The sequence below is a fragment of the Cheilinus undulatus genome, linkage group 17 (assembly GCF_018320785.1).
Source record: "Cheilinus undulatus linkage group 17, ASM1832078v1, whole genome shotgun sequence".
Lineage (NCBI taxonomy): Eukaryota > Metazoa > Chordata > Actinopteri > Labriformes > Labridae > Cheilinus > Cheilinus undulatus.
Window position 1 is genome coordinate 19,735,841 of NC_054881.1, and position 17,374 is coordinate 19,753,214.

Below are 17,374 nucleotides of genomic sequence, written 5' to 3' on the forward strand. Positions count from 1 at the left end.
TAAACTAAACAGAAGATCTGCAGAGGGACAAAGGATTGGATGTGGAGAATCCTACTGTCATTCTGGCAAATGATGATACAAAAATAGAGAGCAAGCGTGATCCTTTTGGCTATTGTCAGGATACATGTCGTTTATGTCAGGTCACAGCATCAAACTAGATGGAAGATGTGAAAAATTCTTACGTATTAGTCTTGCCGAATTGTGGATGCGGGGCGTCTTGGACATACACGTTGTTGATTATGTCACACTACAAGAGTGTTTGTACTTTCTAACATTCATATTCAGGCCCGATATTTGATAATAGGCTGCGACCACACTATTGGGTCAAAATCTGGCTACATTTGTGTAGTCTGATCTTGCCTTTACCTGGGCTGTTTAAACAGAAAGCAACTGAATATGAACTCCTCAAATATTGTTTTTGGCTAAAAAAGTTTATCTTTAGTTCATCTAGATGGCTGGGGGATTTCTTTTTCCTGACTTTTTTGATCTTCTCAACAACCAATCAGTTGGCATCAGTGAAATTAGAGTCAGCCAAGTTTTTCTTTGGTTTGCTACAGGCCTAATTACTTGCACAGACAATCAACTAAACTTGAACTCCTGAAAAGTGTCAATGCTGTCATAAACCAGGGATCATTGGACCTAAGGGAGTCATTTTGTACATGCGCTCCTGCAAATTTCTTGATTTATAACAGTTAAAAAAAAGACAGGTACACTGAAAGATAGACAGACACTGGTGTAGTAGTGCAGCACTCACGCGATAACTCTCAAAATCATGGTCAGAAAACACATCTCTGCGTTGATTTCATTCCAAGACAAAGATATGGGTAAGAAATAATGAACACTGGGTTTTGGACTACAAACCAGTTGGATTTAAACCACCCGACTAAAAAACAGCTAATTACCTTGCATTGTCCTTCAAGTTGTTGTCCTAAAGCAAGATCTAAAACTCTTCCATTCAAAGCAAAGTTTGAGGGCACACAGTGCACCTGACATGGGGTTGTAGACATGCTGTCCAAGCTACAACAATCACTCATGCAGCCGATAGATCCAAGCAGACAGTTTGACTGTATCACAATGGGGGTGAAGTGGAATGATATAGAAACAGCATCTGGATTTGTTCTCAGCATCTGATAGAAAATGGATTCTCCATTGCCTTGTTTCCCCTGTTGACAGATTTTTACTGTGCTCCAAGGACAGAACACGTCCACACTCTGAGGTGGTGACAGTCTTGTCTATAGGCAGTCTTGTGTTATGCAATGCTAACAATTCATTAGAGTACTCTACTTTTTTCTATAACTCTCACTGTCATGCACGCAGCAGCAGCATGTCTTACACTGGGCCAAAGTGTGACATGTGGAATAAGACCCTCCCATCATGCACTTGGCCAATACATCGATGGATATGCATTGTATTTTATGTGTCCTCTGGTGTTCTGGGTGTTATATCATTGACATGTTGTGCTATTTAATGTTTACACATTTGCATTCAGTCAACAGATAGAAATCAACAACAAACCTTTTACTGCATGTAATGTTGGCTACTGGATTGTTGGAGACTCTGACTTGACATAAACAAAATTTCAAATGGATTCAAAGAAATGCTAACCTTGCAAAGCAGATGGATACGCCAGTTTCCTTGTTTTTCACTGGTGAATCCATCTAGCAAAGCTCCCATCTGAACCGTTTGGGCCCGGTTAGAAAGTGACAGGACCAATCAGCGACGAGGGTCAGTACTTTCAGGTGCAGCAGAGTCATGATATAAACAAGCAGCAGCAAGAGCTGGTGCAGTTATGGAGGAAGAGATTAGCGTGGATGTTGCTAAAGTGCCAGTTTTATCAGAACTTGATGGCATTTCTTTGTTAAATGAAGAACAAAGAACAGCAGTGAGTTATTTTCTTTTCAAAAACGACAAAAGTCAAGTACTTACATTTGTATAGTCGCCATGTTTCGCGTTATTCCTCAGTAGCTGCGCACACGCAGCTCACTAGCTGCTATGTCATGTGCTTTGTTGCTCTGATTGGCCCGTAGAGATGTGACAGACAGAACGTTCACCCAGTTACACTCCGAGGATTTTTCAAAGCCTCTGCCTTTTCTCAAACGTTTCCTATTAAAGCTTTCCTAGATGGATGTGTTTCACACATCCATCTGGCATGTCAGGTTAAAGAAATGCTGCAGTTACCCATGATCACCAAGTTAGGCAGAGGCACATTTGAAACAGCATCACAATGATGAAAATTAATGTTGTTTACTTATTTGCTTTCAACGTGCACACAGAAAATAGGATGCAGAGTTCATTAAAAACTCATTTAATCTACCACGTAATGATTGCTGCAATTAAATCATCTTTAAAATGAAGCGTTCATGGAGCATTTATCCATTTTGTGTGTAAATTTGATTGCTTCAGTTATGTTAACATCTGTTCTTTTACATGCATTGTAAGTACCCATCAGTACATCTGTGTTTGGCTTGATGACATCTGTTCTATGACTCACAATCAATCACTATTTAAACATGTAACATTTTTCCCCAAACATTAAAGTATACTGCAGCCGTATTTATTTAGTAGCCATATGTGTAGTGTGTATTTTTAGTGCTTAATAGGATTTATCTGGCAGTGTTACAGTCATTCTGATGAAAACATGTAACATTTCTGATACTGCACAGAATGTTTTTGCATTAAATAAATGAACAACAGTTCAATTCAGCTCTTTGGAAAATCTACATTATCTGCAGATGGTCTGCTAGTTTTTTGGTGTGAGGTACATGCTCACATCAGGTAGCTTCTTCAAATAATGGTAGACTGAGGCCTGAGATTAGAGAAAGTTAGTGGACTCTGGTTGGGATGATGAGGTCTTTATCAAGAGCCATGATGAAGCAGGTTTTCATAATGTTAGTCCCATGTCAGCATTTCCAAAAGTGTTACACCATCGGCTGTGTTTGGACAGGTGACAGAGGTTTATTAGGCCATAGATAGCTTTATAAAAGTTAGAAAAGTAATTCTTATCAGGAGGGACTGGATGTCATTTGCTTTATTTTTATTGCAGTTTTCTCTAACCTGCCAGTCAATTTTTTATGTGGATGTCTGTGTTGATATTGATGGTGTCTAAGTATTATTCAAACCAGTCCCATTGATTTTTGCTCTTATGGCCAATGGATTGTTTGCAGATCAGAGCAGTTGGACAGGATGTTCATGTTTTGGTGGTGCTTTTTCATATGCATTAATAATTTGGATGTGTTTTGAGCAAAGGACAAGATCCTTGCAGAATTATTCTTCACCCCTCTCCTTTGTTTTGCCTATGTTTCTTTTGTCTTAAAATTCCCAAAACTTCCAATATTTATAACTTTAAGGCATCACATGCTTTAAACCAGTGGTTCCCAAACTTTTTTTTGTCGTTGCCAAGGTATTGTAACAGTATCAATACTGGTTGAGTTGAGCTAGTATAATTTTGAAATTTAAAATACTGCTGTATTTTACTGGGGAACCAGTGTTCCCAAACATGAGACCTTAAGGACTGTGGGGGTTTCAAACTCTTGTTTACCATATGTGTCTTGCATCCCAGCTTTTTGGTTAGTGTGGGAGCTCAAATTTGAACTACACTTTTACACAAGTATTAGGATTGGTGTGTTTTTGTGATATACCTTAAGAGGAGTTGCAAGAAGTGGATTGTTGAAAAAGAGACAGGGTGAAGATAAAATAGTTTGCATGGTTAAACAAAAGAAAGTGGGATCAAAGATAGATAGGATGTGAGCTATAGACAAATGTAAGAGGTAGAGGGAGTTAAAGTGTTTATGAACGGGATTATTTGCTAAAGAGGAATATTGATGTGCAAAAAGCTGTACTTTTTATGGGAGATATGGCAAGTAAAATAAAGGACAGAATGGCTGGAAAGTTTACAAAATATAGTGATGTGCTGAAGGGAAGTAAAGACCATGGAAAGAAACAAAGTAAAGGATAACAGAGTGAAGAGAGGTTGAGGGATTGAAAGAGAGTGGAGGATGATGGGAAAGGGCCGTCCATCTCCCTCCATGAAGGAAATAATGGATGAAGAGTTAAGGGAAACAAGATGTGAGGTAGAAATAGTATAGAGGTAGACAAGGAATATACCTGATAGGAAGGATAGATGTATGGAGAACAAGAAGAGAACAATGTGGAGACAAAGAGCCACGTGGTAACATAAGAAGAATAAAGATGGATGGGAAAATGTAGTCCCCCACTATTTTAGAGGGGATGAAAGTAAAGGAAGTAGATAATGGACGGGGGGGGGCTACAAGAGGAAGCAAAATAAGAAACATAAAACTGATTTTTAATGTAATGGACACAGCCTTAATACATGGTTTTTAACATCTCTTTATTTTTTGTTCATGCTTGGGTTGACGTCAGACTCACAGGTAGAGCAAAAGAACTCAAGCTGCTGTAAAATATATGATCTCCAATTACTCCACAGTGTGTTTGTGGGTGCATGTATGTATGTGTAGAGCAGACCTCCCATTCTGTGTATGTTTCAGGCCTACATAAAAGCTGTAATGTGCAGCCACAAAGCATATGTTCTTACTGTTCATTTTGATTCTGTCTACATGCAGGACAATAAAAGATCAAAGATAATAATAGCTGCTGATCATTGAAAATGCAGATGTCTGAAAACAGTGAAATTGTCAATCAAACATTTCTATATGAAATGACATCTTGAAATTGCTTGTTTTGTTCAACTACCAGGCCAAAACCCAGCTATTCAGTTAGTTGATTTTTTTAAACACTTCATCACAGAAGTCTCATTTGAATGTCAGTCAAATGATCAGGTTCCAGATTAAATCTCTGCAAGGAATAAATCTCTGCAATGAACCTCCCTCTCTCTCCCTTCTTGCTCTCTCCTTACTGGACTCACACTCACACACTGTTAACACACTGATCCCAGGTCAGGTGCAAGAAACCATACCTCAAATCAGATATTGTGTAAATGGGTTGCGTTTTACAGTCTTAAACAACAATACTTATGACACTTCACGACAAATACACAGTATAATTGCAACATTTATAGTGAATGTGTGAAGGATTTGTTAGCAGACAGGCAGACTCCAACATTTGGCCCCTTTACTCCTCTTTTTGAAAAGTGACAATTAACCAGCTTGAGTTCACATTTCAGAATCAAGAAAACAGCATCAAAACCTTTTAGTTTAAAAAGTCCATTTTTTTGTTGCCTGAAGCATTTTTTTGAAAATAACCAATTTATTTCTAACAAAAACAATTGAAATAGCTGGTAAACACTAAAACAGAATACAAGGCTAACGTCATGCAAGACATAGTATCATTCACCCTAAGCCAAATTTGTCCAAGTTTACCACCTTTTTTGGTTGATATTAAATTTTAGTTAAATCTCTGCTCTCTCTCAGGCTCTGCTTTTTTTTTTTTTTGACATGAATGCGATTTGTTTGCCTCACCAGGGTCATCTCCGACAGCTGACCTTCCTGCTGGGTGACCCAGAAGCAGCTGAGCAGCATTGTAGCCACCATCCACCCCGCTGTGGAGAGATTGGCACCAAGCCTCCTCGCTCCCCACGCACCAACAATGCCTTAGAGGTGAGGAAAGATGTTAATAAGATAGAGTCAAAAGCACATCAGGAAAAGTCATGTTATTTCTAAGCACTGTTCATCTGACTTGTGTAAACAGCTCTGAGACATCACTGAGGTGTTTAAGGTGAAGCCACAGGTGTCTTAAAAGCCCACAGCCCAGACACTCAGACTCCTACAGTTAATACTCTGAAATGTTTTTATACTGTGAGGCATGACAGAAGATCATCAGAGGATTTAAAACAAAAACTAGACTGACTCTGGTGGTTTTTGATGCAGTCTAGTGAATTTAATAACTCTGCATGTTTGGTTATTCATATGTTTAACACTGAACTCTGTTTGTTTGTGGTTTTTAAATGGAATTTCTCCTTTTTTTGGACACAGGATTTACTTTTGGCCTCAAATGACCTGGAAGACCTTCTTGGGGAAGAGGGGCCATTTTTGAATTATCGCAGAACTGTAAGTTGAATATTTTTGACTTTGTGTGAAATGTCTCAAAACTCTTTCCATGGCCTTGCAGAGCCTTTCCTCCTTTTATAGCTGTAAAAACATGTCTAAAATAAGAGTGTCCTAGTTTGCTGCTGTGTCCTGGAGTTGTCCTGGCCTACTGACCAGTGGTAATGGTGGTTAAACATGTGATGAGTCATGTACGCCGACCACTGTCTGGTGTTGTTGGCTTCACCAGTCTGTGTCTGTGAAACCAGTGTCTGTTATTAATCAGAGCTGCGGTGGAGAGCCTTGGGTGTCTGAGGCAAAAACCAGCCGTCCCACCTCTGGGCCTTGGCTGACTGTTACACTTTGCACATGTGTGTTTAAGTGTTTACTAGTATTTTTTACTTTCCACAAATGACATGCAACAAACCCCTTCAAAACTTTAGATTAATGTTTACATTTATTATGAAAAGATTTCACAAGGGGTGTAACTGGATATGAATCATTCAAAGGTTTCTGGGTCACAGTTCAGTGCACATTGTAGCAAAATGTATGAAATAGTCCACCAAATATGCACATACAATCCTGCAGCCATTCAACACAAACACACCTTTATATGCTCAATTACACATGGCAACACTACACTGTTCGTGAACAAGAATACAAATGCACACATCATTGCAAAAAGAAGCCAAAAAAGGAAAAAAAAATGACCAGATTCTCTGCAAAAACACCCTCATGCTGCTGTTGCAAAAAGTAGAGAAAAAGATGATCACATGTTTTCTATTATACATTTCTACTGCATCATAAATACAAATATGGCATTTTGAGGCTTTGACCTCCAGGTGATTGTTCTAGTTATAAGATAAGCTTAAGATGATATAAAGAACAGTTTTTTGAGGAATAACTGGAATATTAAATGCTAGAAATTCATAATTACAACTACATTGCAAGAAAACAGTCCCTTGACCCAATTATACTGCTAAGTTTTAATTTTTTTCATTTAGTTTTTTTTTTTTTTTTTTTTTTTTAATAAATCCCTATGCCTCTTTACAGTTTCTGTCCAGCTCCATGTTTTCCTGGACTTCCAAACAAGTTAGTAGTAAACAGTAGGGATACATGATATTGGGCGGCATCCTAGTATTCACAAATCTATTTTTGCCAGCGCTGACATCAATGCGAAAGTATAAATGAAGTCCAGAGCTAATACTTAGGTCTAAGGATTTACGGATACGAGGGGTGTAACTGTTTTGTATTTGTCCTGAACCGTCATGGTTTGGGGGTCACGATTTGGTGCACATAGTCCCACAACAAATGCGTCTCAACCATTAAAAAATAAAAACAAATGTGACAGTATTTATCCGCCAATCTTGGCGGCAGTAATTCTGGTAAGTGTGGTTGCTAACTCCTATTAAACCATGAACGAAGAAGACAAAGTAGCCGTTATATTAAAACACACGAAGAAGAAAAGTCCGCTCCCGACTTCCGCTGCAAGAGCAGCAGAGCAGCGGGACCTGATGCCCGTTTCTCCCTCTCCTCATCTCCAGGCTGTTTAAAAAATCCTCTGGATGTCAAAGCAGAGATATTATCACTGCTAATTCATTTGAAAGACTATACATGGACCTGTTGAAGTAGAGAATACCGACTGCAAATGTGAATTTAAGTGCTCTGCTTAGACTGGTTGTATCCATGTTTCCATGTTTCCATGAGCTGGTCTGGGATCTTTGACTGACACAGGAGTCAGGATTTTGCAGGAGGTAACACTACACCAGCTCTTTAACTCTTCATAAATCATACATATGAGACATTGCTCATAAAAGCATGTATTTTAATTTGCATGTATTTTTAATGTATTTGTTTTCTTTGTAAACCAGGAGATATGGGGTTGTTTCCTGGTTTGCTTTTGTTTTTGCATATTTTTTTGTTTTCCTCTTTTTTGTCTCATGTTTAATACCTCACAGGCTGTACCAACTATCACTGATAGTTCTAAGTAACACTAGACTGAATAAAGTATTGATCAATTGATTCAAATTTATATTTCAAACATCTGAATAAAGTATTTAGCTTTAGCTTTAGTAAAGGAAAAATCACAATAAGTGAGGGAAATGTAGAATTACAGATACTCATATTATTCCTCAGTATCAGTGAGTGATCAAATGTAAGTACTTACTTATATCTATATTTGAATAATATATCTGTAACTGTTATGACTGATATTTACAGCTGATATAATGGTTGTAATTTTTGGCAGAGATTTCATTTCCTATCTGCTGATACTGCTGATCAGCGTTTAAAGGTAATATCTGCAGATGATATCATGGCAATAATACCATTCATTCCAGACAGTTACACATCAGTAGATATACAGGAGTACATGTTTAAAATCACTTGCTGCAGTCTTATTATTACTTTCTAATGACAACACACTTACACCGTGTTTTTGAGGATTACCTAGAACATTAAATAATAGCAAATTGTGTTATAAAAAATTGCAACAAAGCAATCTCTTGACTCACTCATGAATTCAAGTTTTATTTTTATTTTTGTGTTTGTTTGTTTGTATTTAATTGTGTCTTCACTGCCTATCCTGTTCAGGCTGAAGGATATCTAGGGTTGACCTTCATCTTTTTGAGGGTTCACCCTGGAGTGGTTGTCAGCATATCACAGAAATGAAGACACAGTTATCCACACACAGACAAGTTACTAATGATCCTGACAAACATGTGGTTTAAGGGAGAAACCGGAGCACCTAGAGAAAACCATCTGCACAGGGAGAGCATGCAATCTCCACACAGAAAGGCTCAGCTCAATCAGGTAATCAAATCAAATCAAACCAGAGCCCAGAAAAGATCTTTTTGCTTTTTTTTTTTCCTTAGTTTTAATTATTTGCAAAAAGCTCCTTCTGCTGTTTTTTTATTCATACCACTGACTTTTACTTTCCAGCCTTTTGTTGTCACATCCCTAATTTTTTGTGGTGTGTTCAGGCCATCAAACTCAAAATGAGCTGATATTTTTCCTGATATGTTATAGTGTTTCAGTTTCAACATCTGATGTTTTTTTTATTTTCTAATGTAAATAAAATATGCCATATGAGATCTTGCCAATTATTGCATTCTGTTTTTGACATTTTGATTGAAATTTAGATCACCATGATTAGACACAATTATTCATTCATTTTATACCAACTGCATCACATGACTGAGTAATTAAACAGTACTGCTCTACTGACTATGCTGTACAACAAACACCGAAACTTTCACCTTTTGATGGTAACATAACAACTCTCGTGCAAATCATATCGCATTCAGTCATACTATTTCTACAATATTTATGCCTCCCAATAACAACACTTAAAACAGCGGTAACCTAAATGCATACTTACAGCAGATTTGACAGCCAGGGGAGGAAGGTGTCAGTCATTCTTGGCAGCACTTCTATACTCTTTGTATTCAGAGATCCCACTAAATCCCATTAAATGGATCATTGAACTTCCTAGCAGGCATCATACCTTGACCTAATGTTGAAGTCATAGGTGTGACAAAGAAGTCAGAGTAAATCTGGCCAAACAGCTCACGGATCAGCCTGGGCTTAACTCCAAACTGATCAGTCCCACCTAAGACCACATTAATAAGGTTAAAATTTAAACATGAGCTCTGTTATGACGTGAAGTCTGTTTTGACTATCTCCTCATTTTTATCTACCAAACCAAACAAAACAGGGTTCCTGAAACTCATATGGTTGTTTATATTTGCAATTGTTGAATAAATCTGCTTTCTGAAATTTGCAGATGTTTGAAATGGAAACAAAGTAAAGACTGTACCCTTAGAAATGCAACAACAAAGCAAAACTGGTTTAAGTCTATATTTTCATGTCCGTCCATATGCCTGTGAGAGTCTGGTTGTCTTTAAGGTACAAGGTAGTGTCTTTGCAGAGTAAAGAACAGCAGACCAGACCATGCTGTGCCATGCCACCCCCATGAGGCTCAGCTTCTCCATCAGGATGGTATTCAGATTCTTTTGTGATGATGTGAACCACAAGGAGTTCTCCTGCTGTTTTGTGTTGCAGATTAATGTTTGCTGCAACAAGCTGCACCAAATCTGTCTCATAGTCTGTAAAGTCCCTTCAGCTGGCTGCATGTCTTTCTCATTATCTCCCTCTCTTCATCTGTTTTTGCTTTCCAGTTTTTACGTCGTGTCTGAATCTGTCTCCTCAAGCTGTATGTTTGTCTGTCCATTTGTGTTTCTCCTTCTCCTCGTCTCTTCAACAACAAGATTTTTCAGGTTTGTCTTGCTTTATGCTCCAAAGAAACACCTGAAAAGAACCCCTTTTAACAACCCATTTACTTGTGCACAATATTCTTGATAGCAGTGTCCAGGTTGACACATTACAAAGTAGTTTGTGAGAGTGCTAAAATCACTTTATTGTTGTAATGAATTAACTCTACAATATGTTAAATTTTTGCACTGAAAAACACACAGGTTGACCAGGGATATAGAGAAATAATTAGGGACAGGAGACGTCGCTGTCTCTCTATGGCACCGTGGTACATACCTTCAACTGTCAGCTTAAACAACAACAATCAAAAACCTCAGACTGTGGGAGAAGCATGCACTCACTGGCTTTAGCTGTTCCTCATCTGCTTAGATCACTGAGAAAAGTGTTTCCAAACTTTGTACAGTTAGTTAAAAGTATTAATCTAGGGGCCTAGTGGTTAGGTTAGGCCCATGTATGCAGGCAGCGTGGGTTCAAATCTGGCCTGTGGCTCCTTTCCAGCATGTTTCTTCCCTGCTCTGTTTCCGGTCTTTGAATCTTGGTATTTTTGACTGCTTCTAACAAAAATGTTTATTAAAAGAAATGTACCTATCCCCAATTCAGTTTGTGGTGACATTTTAAACATTAAAAATATTTTTTAAATCAAAAAATGGTTAGCAGATTAAAGTCAAAGTAATTGTTAACTGCAGCTTATCACGTAGAAATCAGGGACTAGAGAGAGCTGTCTGCAGCCTGTTTCTCATTAAATCTACACACACCAGACATATGGAGGTACAGCCGCCCTGTCTCTGGCTCTCCTAACAATCTGTATGTTTAAAAGAAAAAAATAAAATAACATTAACAAGATCTAGCTCTCTTTCACTAAGGTCTGCTGCTGCCGTCTTTGAAGCAGAACATTTCTGACCGTGGGGCCACGTTGTTGGAGTTTCCTGACTTTGATGCATGTCCTGTCTGGGGCCAGCAGCTCCCTTGACAGGTGCTCTCTTCAGAGACATGGGACTCCACCAGTTAATCTACAGCTCCTCCAATGGGATCTAAGCTGTTGAACACTCCTGCAGGTCAGAGACCTTAGCTCAGTTTGTAATTTGAGGACCAGAGTTATGAACTTCAGCATACGTTGATGGCTTTGAACTCTCCTAATCACCGTTCCATGTCTTAGTCAGAATTACTTCCTTTTTTAAAGTTTGGTACCTTTTTGTATCTTCATAGATTCACATGTGCACTCCTATCAGAAAGCATCCAGCCTCTTAAATGATGTGTGAGGAAAAAAGACTTTCTTGCACATTCGTCATGCACGCCTGTGAAAGGGAGAGAAGGGGAGGGAGCATGACACAGCCTGCGTTTGTTTTTTCTTCATTTAACATCAGTATGAGAGCACTTCCAGTTTGTCTGAGGGCTTTTAGCTTTATAAACAGAAGTAACACAGTATCTGTCAGAGAGAAAGAAAGGCAGATATATTCCTGTTTCATTTCCTATCACAGCCAAGTGTTTCCACTCCACTCTCTGGAGAGGCCTCCTTCATAAAACTTGTCAAACAAAGGCTTTTTAAAGGCCGGCTGAGACAAAAACAAAGAGGTGGAAAAAACTATCAATTATTTTCACACTTTGCTGTAACACTGTCAACCATCAGAGTCCAGGCATTATTTATGTGGAGTCTGGCAGTCATGGCCTATTAACAGTACACAGGGGGGAATTTTTTATGTCTATTAAAGATTTAATGTTTATTAAAGCTTAGTTTTTGTTATATATATATATATATATATATATATATATATCTAAATATATATATATACATATATAAACAGTATATATATGTATATATATATATATATCTCTATATATATATATCTCTATATATAGAGATATATATATATAACTAGTGTGTAATTTCAAGTTAAATTATGGAATTTAAGAAAACGGAATTAAACTATTAAAAAATAAGTAGTCCTTCATCATCTTGACATCTTACCATCATCTTAGCATTTTAACTATCTTTGTGCAACCTGAAGATGAGGACTTTCCCCATTTGCTGTAGTAAATTAAAATGCTTTCAGGATTTTTTTTAAAGAAAAGGTTATATCAGTTACATGTCATCACGTAACGACAAGGTGCCTATGGAGGGAGACTATGGCAGACAAGCTGATCCTCATGTCCAGACTGGAGGACTGATGGACTGTGTTGTGGGGAGGGCATGACATGACAGGACACTTTTTTTATCGTATTACAGAGGCCTTTATTCTTAACAACACTAAGACGGCGCAGGTCCTTACAAGTAAAACAAAGCGTTGACTGTATGATTATGGCTGCAGGCGTAGAGACCATCGGTAGCTTCAACAGGCTTGTTTCATGTTAGCCGTTAGCTGTAATGCTATTGCTATGATGCCTAACTCACAGATTTGTCATGTTGTCTGAGTATTTCACTCTGGCGTGGCATATCTTGCAAATGACTTGACTGCTGTCTAAGTTTGTACTGTCTTCAATGTTTTAGGAGCCAAAATAAATCCACATGTCTGCTATGAATGCAGCAGAAGTCTCTCTTGCACAAGCAACCAGCTTGCTCAGACCTGAAGTCTTGTGTGATCTGGTTGTCTAAAGAGAGGAGAAGAAGGAAGAGTCAAATGCCTGCTGCCAACTAGCGGTCAGGGGGTGAAATTACACCACAAACTCCTGCACCAATAAAGTAAATAATTAATTAATAAAATACAGATACTGTATTTTCAAATACCAATACAGTACGTGCCATAATATTACACGATATTTCAGTGTATCGATTTTTTGTCCCACCCCTATCCACCAACATGGCTGCTGCACAGTACCTCATGAATTCTCCACATGACCCACTTCACAGTTTCCTTGTTTAAGTGTTCATGTTAATTTTGGCTGTGGCTCCAGGATAAAAACTGTTTTTCAGCCTGCTTGTTTGTGCTTTAATTACCCTAAAGCATGTTTTTGCCTGGGATATTTAGTAAATATTAGCTATTTTCTTATTTGTCTTGTTATTTCAATATTTAACTGCAAACTCCCCCATGATAACTTGAAATAAGTGTTGCACTATTGATCTAATTGCAGTCTCAAGCGCAATGTTAGGCTGAGCCTGACATTAAATCCAATATTCAATAGATATCCAAAATCCTGCCTCTTACAATTCTGGGTAAAATTAGTCAAAATCACCAAGTATACCAAATTAAATTGAATGCACAAACAAAGTGTCTTTCGAAAGATAACTCTCTGACTTCTCTCCCCAAACTGTCAGACTCACTGTAGCTGCTACTGGCACTGAGTAATACAGTTTTCTTTTCCTGTCTGAATTTGTTTTGTGAAACAGAGGCTTGTAGATGACTGTAGCTAGGAGGTATTAGCAGGAAAACTCAACTGGACCAAAGCATGAAGCCTTAGCAGGTTCAAAGATGATAACAATAGAGCAAAATATGCAGATTTAACCCCTAGAAGCCCGTTGTATCATATTTGATACATACTATCGCTATGTAATCAACACAATCAAATCATTACGTAACATCCTTTAAATACCATCAGATACTCAAAAGTGGCATAAAAGTTATACAAAAGAAGTCGATTTTACAATCTATGAAAAGTGTAAAAAATAAGGTCCTTATGTAAGCCTTTGTTTTTCTCCATGCTTGAGCTCTGTGAGATGTTAAGAGAGTTATTTTAAAAGGTCAGCACAATCAGTGTGTTGTCCCATAAAACACTTAAATTAAAGAGCTCCGAGCATGAACAGAGCTTAAACAGAGTGTGTCATCTTCTAGCAATGCATTGCAGGAAGATGACATACTGCAGAGGAGACATGTCAGAGCAGCATCTGAGGAGAAAACACTGGGAGACAGAGCTCTTGCTTTTGAAATGCTTTAATGAAGGCTTCTATTAAAACAAGTCCTTCAGACCATCTGGAGTTTTTGAGTCTGGATGCATCAAAGAGACAGTTAAATGGCACAAAAACTTTGAGCAAACATTTTGTTTAATTGAAACGCAAGGCTGAGAATAACTGCTCAGTGACTGCAGGAAAAAAAGACAGAATGCTTTTGTTTTGAGGTCAGCGAGACATTTCTGTCAAGCTTTTCTCTTCTGAGAATGACCATTGATTGAAGAAACATTTCATTTGCTTGGCAAGGTTTGTAAATGTTTTCAGTAAAAAATGAAAGTGATTACAGACAAGCAAGACAGCCCTAAAATCACGGAGCATGAGGAAGTGTGCTGCATTAAAAGGGATGTTGAGATAAAAGAGGAGGAGGAGGGATTGTGTGTTGGGAAAAAGAAGAATGGATCAGAGAGAAAGAAAAGTAAGTGAAAAGCCACACAACATGCATCTAATTCATAATTTTCCTCTCCAAAACTGTAATTTAGTACAGAGTATTGCACTGAAGATAAATCAGAGTTGTAAATGCTAGGTGATAGCTATTTTTTATTTTTAGTGTGCAGTACTTGTACATGAACTATTTAAGTATTCACTACTAGTTTAAAATCAATTATTTTAAGTGCTCAAACCTGAGATTCAAATGTTAATTTAAGTTTGCAGGACTTAGGTTAAATCATCTACTTTGAGTGTGCAATACTTAATATTTTCAGTGAACTGTAGACACCGCTAAGTTCATAGCACTCAAAATATATTCAGCTGATTACCTTAAAATGTCAAATAGTACTTACTGTAAAAGTTTTTTTAAGTTATCATTTCACCTAAGGTGGACTAACTTGTGCCACCATTTGCAACAACAGCTGTTGGTGACCCACTGAACCAGTACTTGATACTTCATTAATGTCAGTGTGCCATTCAACATTCATTGACATTAATGACATTAACACTGCTCCCTAATTGAGACAGCAACTTCACTCATGGTGCATTTTATTTATTTATTTTGTTTAACCTTTATTTAACCGGGAGAAAACTTCTTTGAGATTAAACATCTCTTTTTCAAAAGTGTTCTGGCCAAGACAGCAGCAGCAAACAGAATGCATAAAGGTTTAGTGCCCAAAGGCATTCTGGGAAAACTGCTGATTTGTCATAACTCAAATAATTTGAGTAATAACAAAAAGACTTAAATTGTTTGAGTACTGTTCACTTAAAACTAAAATGAGTTCTATCAACTCACAAAAATATAGTTGAAATAGCTGTTTTGGATTTTTAAGTAAACACAACTTAATTTGTTTAAACCAAGTTAACTAAAGTAAATTGAGCCTTTTAGCTGTATGGCCAAGAAGTACAAGTAACTTATTTATAATAAGTATTTAGAACTGGTTACAAAATACTGAGTTAATTCAACTCAATGTTTCTGAGTAAAATTGATGTTGCGTTTTACAGTGTGGGTTTTCTTTCTTTTCCATCTCTCCCTGCAGTAAACCCATCCACAAGCGCCAGCATACCTCCACTGTAGTTCATGCTCCTAAATGCAGAAAGGATTATGTTTTCAGTGCAGACAGCAGGGCTCTCTGGAAGCTATTATGTGGCAGGGGGATGTGCTGGGAAGTTGTTTAGAATTAAAAAGAGATCATTGATTTCCCCCACGCATCTGCCCTGTAGTCTTTATAGCACCCACAGACGCTCTGTTTGCCCTGAATCAACCTCCCTCTGCACTCGTTTATTTTTATTGCAGTTTATGTTAGACCACCTCTCCTTTTGTTCCTTAAAGACATGAAGTAATGCTTCCTGTGGCAGGGAGCTGCACCGCAATTCTCAACCCTCATGCAGAGGAGGTCTCATCTATGCGTCAAACTCAGTCAAGTAAATCAGACCAACCTCAGACAATTCTTGGGGAATATTTAGCCTCAAATTTTCTCTCAAATGTGGTTGTTTTGTTGAATCAGTGCACTGCAGCTTTGCTGTCATTTAATTCATCTCCATAGGCTTTTGGTTTTCTTTACTCTAATGGTATTCTCCCTCCAACCCCAGCGGGATTCCCTCAAATCAAACCTGAATCTTGCTTTCTTCATGAAGGGGCTGTTACTGTGGCAGGTTTTAGTTACCCTGTGATTTTGCGGTGCATGTGTAGAGCCAACAGCTCAGATGTTCGCTCTCACCATCAATTTAGTTTAGTAAGCAACAGGGATGGAAACCATGCTTCATAGCGACCTGGTTCTGCATTTCTCAAAACGTGAATATGGATAATGTTTTACTGCTATTGAGTCCTCTAATGCAGAGGCTCTCAACTGGTGTGTTTGGAATCAAAAGTGGGTCACAGCAGTGGCAGACTCAGGATGTTTGAGGGGTAAGGGCAAAAATGATAAAAAGGGCACCTCCTGTGAGCAATGGGGTGCCATTATTCAGAAAGTTGTCCTTTATTGTTTAATTTATAGAAAGATAATGAAAAATCCAGGTGAAGATCTAACTTTTTTTTTCTAGTAGGATTATACTGTCTACAGCTCTTTAAAAAACAGACAAGTCCAAACCATATAACTATTTCTTTAACAGAGATACACAAGGAAGGATGTCATTGAAAATAAACTTTACACCAAGGAGCTTGAAGCACTTTCTTACATTTACTGAACTGTTGGACATGTGATTATGTCTACTTAGAGGAGACTCTGCCTACTGGAAGAGAATCCTGGAGGGTACTTACCACTGGAAGGCAGTTTATCATGTATTGTCATTTTAAAAGGATATAAAGATGCTTTTTCAAATGATGTCTGTTAGGAGGGCACCTAAGAGGGCAGCACTTTGCCCACTTTTGTCCTCATAGAGGGCAGCTTTGAGGACACTTTATCAACTCTTGCCTATTTAGAGGGAACTTCAGAGGCACTTTGCCAGATTTATCTGTTTGTCTGCAATTACTGGCTATAAAAAACGGAACTTGAATTGGAATACAATTCTTCTGCTCATTTTCTTTGATAGAGAAAACCTTTTATCCTCTCAACTGGAGCCAGTTTTGTTTCCCATCTCTATTTAGTATGATTCTGTTCTGATGGCCAGGGCAGTCTGTGATTTTGTATTTCATTCTTGTCCTTTTTTAGGTGGATTTTAGACAGAAGAACATGCATTTATTTTGTGTAAGGTAGAGCTGGGCGATATGGCCTAGAATTGATATCCCGATCTATTTTTGCTACATTCTGATACATGATATATATCGCGATATTTTGAAATGCCCTCTAAGCAGCTG

The 17,374-nt window shown here is 37.9% G+C and overlaps 1 protein-coding gene across 1 annotated transcript in view; it reads left to right on the forward strand.

Annotated features, from left to right (window-relative positions):
• The window catches only part of LOC121525257 (collagen alpha-1(XI) chain-like), a 108,025-nt gene that overhangs the window by 44,228 nt on the left and 46,423 nt on the right, over nucleotides 1–17,374 (forward strand). The window contains exons 6-7 of the mRNA XM_041811141.1: nucleotides 5,439–5,573; nucleotides 5,949–6,023. Of these exons, the coding sequence (XP_041667075.1) occupies nucleotides 5,439–5,573; nucleotides 5,949–6,023 (210 nt within the window). The remainder of the gene's footprint in view (nucleotides 1–5,438; nucleotides 5,574–5,948; nucleotides 6,024–17,374) is intronic.